Genomic DNA, 8,961 nt, shown 5'->3' on the forward strand with positions numbered 1-8,961 from the left:
CATACAATAAATTATTTAGCATGCGTTTGCAATATTTGCAGAAAAAATGTAAACTTAAAATGGCACCTACCCCTTCTCCCTCAAACATTTCAGAATATATAAATATGAAATATTTCATAAGTTTAACTGCTAAATATTGGACCAGGATCAGCTTCTAAACTATTTGTGCTCGTAGGCCTGCCTCTTAAAATCAGATTTTCATTGAGCACAGAGAAAATTTACAATTGTTCCATTTCGAAATAATGTTTTTGTTTGGTCTGAACGGTCCAGAAGTGAGAAACTTTTAGTCACTGACTAATGAACCCTAACCCTTGCCAGAAACGACTGTTAGCAGTTCATCAAGAACAAGAACGACACATTTAACATTACCCTTTTATTGCAAATGTGGCACAGGCATTTATTTTACCAGGCATTTTCAGTAACATTTTCATAACTTTGGCTATAACTACATGGTAAAAACTCTTAATAATGGCATCTTTGCGATTGGCATGCATTAGTGGCATACACATGTTATATATTATCAATTTACATATTGTGCTGGCATTATTTGGTGCAGGCATTTTGAAGTAAGCAGTACAAGAAAAAGTGATCTGTAAGCTGAGACATAGATAATACTATGGCCAAGTTGTATTACCAGCATTAAACATTAAATGGAAACATATTAGCCTGCCCAAACAACACACACTGGGATCCCTGGCTGCTTTGCATATACAGTATACAGTGCAAGTCTGATGCAAAATAATGGGAGTGTACTAATCATTAAACCATGATCTGCTTACAATAGGTTGTGATGCAAGTGTACCACAGTTCAAACCTCTACCTTACTGTTCTTTAAGCTGCAACCAAAATGGCGAGCTGTTGTTTTTGTGAACAGGTATCTCCAGTCAGTGGCTGGTTTCACAAGGACTATAAATGAGACTGGGATCTACCGAATATTAAAACTTTAGATACTTTTACAAATCTGTCTAGTTCGTGTCTGTCATAAAGTCTCTGTAAAGACATGGTCCACCCACACGTTTACCCAGATTAGACCTTTTCTTCGGGCTGCTGGGCGTGTAAAGACTGACAGCAATGTCCCCAACATTCCTGTTAGTTTTGTTGCACCTGTTTAGGTTGGACAGCCTTACAATTCTAGATATTTTCAGTCAGTGTGAAAGCTGGTTAGTCATCCACTCAGGTTGGAGTCTGGTGCAGCTTTTCTGAGAATTTATGAGGTCGCTAAATTCCATGCACTTATATGAACGCTTAAGGTGTACATGTCCCCGCCCCAACAGGTAGCAAAATGAACAGCTAGGAGATGGAAATGTCAATCGTGCAGTCAAAACACGCCCAAACAGCTCTAAGAAGGATATAATTAAGCAAAATAGGTGGAAACAAAAATGTTTTAAAAAACCAAGGTACAGCTTCCCACTTAACCTCAGTTCATTCCAACAGAAAACTTTGTTAGTGATGAAGTAGATCTTCCTGTTTTTGTCAGCAGGTGAGACAGCCATTTTAGTTTGACTGTCCAACGTCATGTTAGCGCTTAAACAGCTACCCAGATAGATTGACCGATGCACACAGACCTCTCTAACATACAATCTTTATGAAACCAGCCACAGCCACACAGAAATGGGAGCTTTCACATTTGTTTTTTCACAAATTTCATCTTAATGTTGGCCTGCCTCCTCGCGGGCCAGTTTGACTTGAGGGCATATGGGCAAGTCAAAAACAAATGCCAAACAAGCGGACCAAGTGACACCTATTCAACATACTATTATCTTTAGGCAACTGAATAATGTTGGCCACATACTACCAGAACATTCAGTAGCATTGATTTCTGATCTGATTCTGATGAGTACCATTGTGAGTGCAGGTTTGTAATTTTCTGGGTTGGTAATACAGCATCTATGCTGTCTTGCATGTATTATGGAACATCTGAAACAACACTTGCATTTCATTAACATTCTCAATAAAACCTGAACACACAAGGGATTTGCTGAATAACAGGAAGTTGTAGGGATGGTTGAGAAAATATTTTGTACGGTGTAGACAAACAAAGTGGTTCTGTGTAACAAGCAGAAGAGACCTCATCTGGACTCAAGAGTACATGGTCAACTGAAGCCACTGAAAAGAAACAAGAGCAGAGAAGATGCCTTTATGTAAACATGTGTATCAACTGAAACAAATTATTAAAAATCTGAATTTCAGACAAACTGATATTCCAGTTCACTTTACCTCCTGAACATTGACTTTGATAGTCCCATTGTTATCCTTATCCAGAGTTTTGAAGGAACCTGAATCAGAAAAGAAAACACCTTCAGTTCATGAGCCACTTGTTCTTATCACACACATAAAGCTGCTAGACCAGGAAGTAAAATCAATCCATTTTAGGACTGCTCTTTCAACTTACGGCACATGGCATCCAGCCTCACAAGGCAGCCAATGTAGTTGTCAAAATCCATGTTCCCACTTTCATCGCTGTATCTGCGAATTATCATCTGGAACAGCTGGTCATTGAGGGGGAAGCCTAAGGAAGAGACGACACCACTGCATTGAACTTTTAAACAGAATTTACACAAAGGGTACACGTACAGTACATACGTACAGTACATACGTACAGTACATACGTACAGTACATACGTTTAAGGCTGCACTGTTACACACAAATATACACCCATCAGTCAGAACATTAAAACCACTGACAGACAGGTGAAGTGAGTAACATTGATCATCTTGTTACAATGCAATTTTCTGCTGTTCTGCGGTCTTTGCCTTCATGTGGAAGCAACTTGACATAATGATTATCAACCCATCCAGCAGCAGCCTGAAGATGAGGCTTTCTTTGAAGGGTTAGGGTTTGTAACTTGTAACAGTCTGCCCATGTCCATCAAGGTGTTGAGATAAATGAGATAAAATTATGCCAGCCAGAGCCATAATAATAATAATAATAATAATAATAATAATAATAATAATAATAATAATGAAATGATCATATTTACATGCAGGTTTCTGTCTTATGAAACAACTATCCAAATCCAGTCTTTTCTGTGTTAAATACATACACAACCCACATGGCTGTAGATGGTACATCAAAAACCCTATCATAAGTTCTCACTGCATCCATGGTTATCGCTTAACGTCTATTGTTATTAAACGTACTAGTAAAGCCTTGTTTTACCTCTACTTTTCAGTTGCTGTGTAAACATTGAAACAACAGTAGGGAAAATTTTAAAAAATTAACAAAACTCACCAGCAGCTCTGAAAGCATCTGGCAACTCATCTGCACCAATGACACCGGAGCCATCTCTGTCATGGGCTTTATACACCCCCTGAAAAATAAGAGTATTCAAAGCATTTACAGCATCCAAAAGTTTTCCTGATATTACAGTACTGACGCTATACGAGAAAGTCTTGAATATGAATAAAGTTATAACTAATTTTGTGTTTTTAGTTTTTTTCTTGCACTGTGGGCTTAATTCAACCAACAACCGCAAAATACGTGTGTTATTACATATTACTGACAGAGTAAGTTGTTGCTTCTAAGATTCGTTTGACAGGAAATGTAATTATATGTTCCACATGTAAACAATTTAATATTGTGTGCCCTTCAAGAAACACACAGATTATGTCTATGTAAAGGAAAAGGCAGTTAATGAGAAAGAGTTTGGTGGTTTGGTTCACTGTATGTTCAAATCAAAGTCACTGCTAAATCCAACAGACAGTTGACATTGCATATGCTTTAAGATACAGTTTCTTCAGTGTTCATTGTTACTGGAAATGGTTAACACTAACCACAGGAATGTAACAGAAACAGATGTGCCACACAAATAAAACAGGACTGCTGTACTTGCCTGCCACTTCTTTATATTGTTCCAGAGGTGTTTGAATTCGTGAAAGCCGAGTTTTCCAGTGCTGTCACTCTGAAATGGTGTTAAGGACAACAGATGTCAAGTCATCAAGACCAGCTTAGACAAACAATCGGTTTACTTGTAGGCATGCTGTATTTGCACAAGGCGGATGTTACGTCCCTTTTTCATTCATGTAGTACAGAATATTTACTTTTTATCCGACCTGCTCACCAAACTGCAGATGGGGTTTTACTCTAAAAATGAAAAAGATAACATAACTCCCATTTTGCTACATTTACACTGTTATCTTGTCAAATGTGCAATTAATATTGATTATTAGATAAACATAATTAAGAGTTTGCCACAGCTTGCATTACAGAGCTATGAATCCTGTCAAGTCTAAGCAAAGTCTCAGTGCTTGGTTTGACCAAATCTTTAGGATTGTCCCCTACTTTGGGAGCAGTGTGTTCAAGGTAATCTGATATCTGCTCGGTGCTGAACCCTCACACATTTCAAGGTCATTAATCCTCCCCATCTGATGCTGCAGGCCAAAAAGAGACCAGGCTTGGCCCATTCGTTAAAATCTGTTTTCTGTTTGTGAATCATGGCAGTAATTGGCCTCGATGTTGAAATGTATGTGTACAGTAGGGTTGGCATATGACGATGTCCAGTGAAACATCGCAATGGACATCATTAACACTGCACTAACAGGAACCTCCAACCTGACTCACCCCACCGAGAAAACTTTCTCCAGTCACCAGCGAAGGGAGTCAGATCAACTATGCCTAGTGCCTATCTTCTGACACACATCCCAGTAAATGGGTCTTTGTCTCCACACCACAGGTCTGTAACTTAGCTGTTTTCAGCCTCAGAAGCGTGAAACAAAGTTAGGCTGCTAACTATACTGAGGAAGCTACGCTAAGGAAACACACATAACAACGGTGCAATTGAAAGAAACACACTAACAATGACATACAGAAAAGAAACACTGCTGCCAAGCAACAAACTTCTTTCCATTTTCTCCCCCACATGTCACAAACGCCAACAACTCCCGCCTTACAGCAACTCTGGGGGGACACACTACTTTTTTGTGCTCTCTGGAGGGGGGGCTTTTGAATCATAATGTTTCAATGCAAGGCTCAGCGGTTGGTGATTGTCAGCCATTGGCCATGGCATTCTCCATTGGCCCAACCCTAGTCTGCAGCCTTAACGAGCTGTGGGTGTGATGAGCAAACACATCTCTTTAAAGCCAACTGTTGATGTATTTGTTCTGTTCTGTGTTTCTTCACTGTGCTGTCACTGACAGCTTCATACTATCACCTGGATTACACAACACATAAAGTCTACTAATGACAGAAAGGATACATCCATGACTGCCACCATGCTCCTGCAAGACTCAATGCTGAAACCATCCGTCTTCAGGTCCCCATCTGAAAGACAAGAAAAGAGTCAGTCACCATGTTGTATTTCTTTTTTAAAGACTGCATCACGACAGAGTAAGGTAGACCACAAAGAACAACAAGAACTACACTCAGTGACGTGTGAGAGATAGACAATACATATGATCCACACAAACATGTCTTACGCTTTGTAATGATTCTGTTCAGTATGTTCATCAGCTCTGATGGGCTCACTTCCATGTCCTATATGACAAAGAATCAACAGTGTGGACATGACAAAGCCAGCAGAAACCTGTACAGACACTCGCATACATGGTGTTACAAAATGGCAGAGGTAGAAACATTCTACAGTACAGTTACTGCAAAAAACAACATATCTGAAGAGAAGTACAGGGAGACATAACTCACCTCCCCAGCCAGTTGCTGGAAGACTCTGCGAAACTGTTTCTCCTCATCGCTCTCATGCTGCTCTGCATATACAGCGGGTCTACGTGGCGGAGGCTACAAGACAGAGTAACAGCAAATCTTAGAATCCAGACTTAGCAGAACAATGATGTCAAATAGCGTTTTTAATGTCATGACTGTTACTTACAGGGTCAGAAGGGACAAACTGGGCTGGGTCGATGTTGCTACATAGAGAGGATCAACAATAAAGAGAGACGTTAGGCCACAAAACCACCTTTTTAGGATTAGTTAAGCAGTTTGTGCAGATTCTCACCTGACAACATCAATGATGCCACCAATAAACTTTTTGGCAAAAAACATCTTCTGTCAACTGTGAATGCAGAATGTGACAAAATTAGGCAAGAAATTTACAAGTTTCCTTGAAACATAACTTGACTTCAAACTTCAGCACTATGGGATAAAGATTTGAAGATAAAAGTTGAAGTTATGGCAGCATTGATCAGTTGTGGCTAGGGTAATTTAAGCACAACATGATATAAGATACAAAACCGATTAGATCGATTAACTAGATCTTAATTCCAACTCTTTTCCCTCATAAGGAGGTGTGACTTTATTGTCTTGATACAGTGCACAGGTCTGTAACTCAGGAATCTTAAGCAAAACCACAATTCAGTATCTCGTTCATTTTTAATAATGGAACAATTGATAAGAATCCGAAAAGTAAAAAAGCAAACATGACATACATAGACAATGTAATGTGAGTGTCCACCATTACAAACGTGCACTGTTTATAACGTCCTTCACTATTCGGCCCTGTCATGTACATGCCAAGTTAAATGGTTTGGTGTTTCAGTAGCTAGCTTAGCTACAGCAGCACTGACTGAGCTTGTCATCTATCAAGCAATGGCACGTCCTGTGTTTTCTTTGATTAACGTTTCGCTGTCTAATTAGCGGCACACCCACTGTTCTAAGTCCAGTACAATTCTTTCCTGTTATGGAAAAAAAAGAGGAATGCCGCACCCAGACTGCGAAAAACAGGTCCGATTAAAAAGGTTATCAAAGTGCATCATAGGTTTGAAATGACATCTTTGACATTAAAACAGCACTCTGTGAGCCAATATATGTGCTTTAAAAGCCCAGACATTTAATAAGTTAACGTTAATGCAAGTTAGCGGACAAGTTACAGTCGAAGATTAGCTTTAGCGTTAACGTTATGTCAGTTTAGCTAGCTTTTATTCACTAAGTGCTAATCAAATGCGGCTGACTGACATCGTTAAAACACTGTCTTAAACATGTAACCTCTTAACTTAACAGGACAGGTTTAAGCAAGGACGAACTGACGATAGCCTGAGCTGCTAAGTAACTTTAGCTTTAGCTAAGCTAATTTACATGCGGAACGTTAGATAGGCTGCCTGTGAAATTTAGCAAAACTCGGAATTACAGTGACTAACATTTATCTCATCATAGCACATCCACACGGGGTTTAAGGCAAAGGATACTTTTGTCGTCTAGACCTCGAAGTTCATATTTACCGTGAGGAAACAGCACTTTGATGAGGCTGAGGAAAGGGTGTTTAGCTGAGTTCCCGAGTTTAACCACAGCTGGCAGAAGGCTCCGTCAACACGCCCCAACTAGCGCTACGGAGAGTAACTGTTGTGCAAGAGGAGGTGTGACAGTTGTTTCCGTCTTTGCTTCGGGGTTCAGCAAAGATTCTTGTTCGCACACACAGGCTCAGTACGACGCGATACCCCCCATTTATACAGTACCCGTCGTCTGGTTGTGCGAACAGCGACGTAAAAAGGGCCTTGAAAAGCGTAAATGTCAACCATGTGTGGATATTTTTTTTAGGCTTGCGCAATGCAGTGTGCAACTCTGGTGAGACATACCAGCCTGGTTATATTGTGTACATAAAGTAGAGTTAGGGTTTAAGAGTAAGAGTTTAAATGGTACACTTATAAAAATCCAAACATTTGTCGTTCAGTGTGACTCATCAAAATGATGCTAGAATTAGTTTGACGGTCGTTTAATGTAATAGTGCACAGGTCTACGTACCGTGTTATCAACAACAACAACACTTCCCACCGGACATACCATTTCTCTCTTTACACTAAAACCATCTTTGTTGTATTTGTCCTTTTTCTGATGTATTCATTTATTTCTGCGCGGTGTGTGAACTCAGTTAAATATCCTTCCCTCATGTTTCCTCTCAACAGATAGCTCCAGTGAACATGCTTTGAGGTTTTTTAGCCCTTCCCCCCAGATGATACAATTCCAAGACAAGTTATTAACTTGTTCTACAACAACAATAACTCAAGGAAGTTTAAACACAGGAAAGATCTGTGGGCCAGCACCACGCTTTAAAAACTAATGATATCTATTTTATACTGTTCCACCTCGACGGTCATCTTCAACTTTGACTTCTACACAGATATAAAAAATATTTTGAGGAACTTTTAGGTCTACGGATATAATATGCAATATACATAAGATTAATGTGAGGGTTAGGGTTTTGTTGTAGTATTTGTAGAGTGTTATTCCTCCTTTAATGAAATTGTGAAATGTGTTATTGGAACCAACTGCCTCATGTGGTTCTCAGACTTTTTGTGGCATGCCCCCTTCGGAAGCCAAAAAAGTTCACATGTCCCACCCCCCAATTTTTATCAACAATAAACAATGATAGGGGAAACAAAGAGAAAAAGATCCAAGTTGGATTTTACTGAAATAAAGGTCAGTGCGATAGCATCAGCAAATCTCTTGTTTTTCTATTTTCCCTAGATAAATCATATTCAATAACTTCCACTCCATATTCCCCTTGTCATCCATTCCATTTGAAATTCATCATGTGTTTTCTGTGTGTTGGAAATATAGATTTATATGTGCTGTACCTCACAGTACTTCTCTCACCTGAGAGTAACAGCCTGATTGTATCAGTTTTGTGTCAGGCATTCCAATCTGATTTGATCTGGCTGTCTTCACTGCAGAGTCTGAGCCCTTCGATCAGGAAGGTCAGTCTGTTTGTCACTCTGCTAACATCACTGAATGCGACAGTAATAAAATGACATTGATCTTCATTTGGCTGAAGACCCCCCTTGAGCTCCATCGTTGACCCAGATTGGTCCCTGCAATGTAGTCTGAGAACCACTGCACTATTTTTATTTTATCATATTTCACCTTATCAGAATAGTCATCTGAAATGTGTTTCTGGCTCAAGATGTACACTGTCCAAATGGAAGAAGCTGCAACTGTTTGATCAAGGTAAAATTATATGATTTGTTATGATGAAGTACTGTAGCACTGCAGAGATGTCCTGGCCAACAAATCTTGTT

General features: G+C 39.5%; 1 protein-coding gene across 1 annotated transcript; it reads right to left on the reverse strand.

Annotated features, from left to right (window-relative positions):
* Nucleotides 1-358: 358 nt before the first annotated feature.
* On the reverse strand, nucleotides 359-7,490 carry capns1a (calpain, small subunit 1 a). Its single transcript, XM_073479359.1, has 11 exons — nucleotides 7,168-7,490; nucleotides 5,949-6,005; nucleotides 5,823-5,859; nucleotides 5,639-5,731; nucleotides 5,416-5,473; nucleotides 5,196-5,260; nucleotides 3,834-3,902; nucleotides 3,233-3,311; nucleotides 2,393-2,509; nucleotides 2,218-2,276; nucleotides 359-2,106 (listed from the first exon to the last, which is right to left on the reverse strand). Exons 2-11 carry the CDS (start codon nucleotides 5,993-5,995, stop codon nucleotides 2,080-2,082), a joined length of 651 nt encoding a protein of 216 aa, XP_073335460.1. The 5' UTR covers nucleotides 5,996-6,005; nucleotides 7,168-7,490; the 3' UTR covers nucleotides 359-2,079.
* Between the last annotated feature and the right edge of the window lie 1,471 nt (nucleotides 7,491-8,961).

This window comes from Pagrus major, chromosome 13, assembly GCF_040436345.1.
Source record: "Pagrus major chromosome 13, Pma_NU_1.0".
NCBI lineage: Eukaryota > Metazoa > Chordata > Actinopteri > Spariformes > Sparidae > Pagrus > Pagrus major.

Bases quoted from the DNA above. Each gene is read 5' to 3' on its own strand.
- capns1a (XM_073479359.1), bottom strand. From the start codon at position 5,995: ATGTTTTTTGCCAAAAAGTTTATTGGTGGCATCATTGATGTTGTCAG. The intron at 5,732-5,822 runs GTAAGTAACAGT...TCTGTCTTGTAG, and splicing joins AGTTTGTCCCTTCTGACCCT to CCTCCGCCACGTAGACCCGC. The intron at 3,312-3,833 runs GCAAGTACAGCA...CTTATTTTTCAG, and splicing joins ACAATATAAAGAAGTGGCAG to GGGGTGTATAAAGCCCATGA.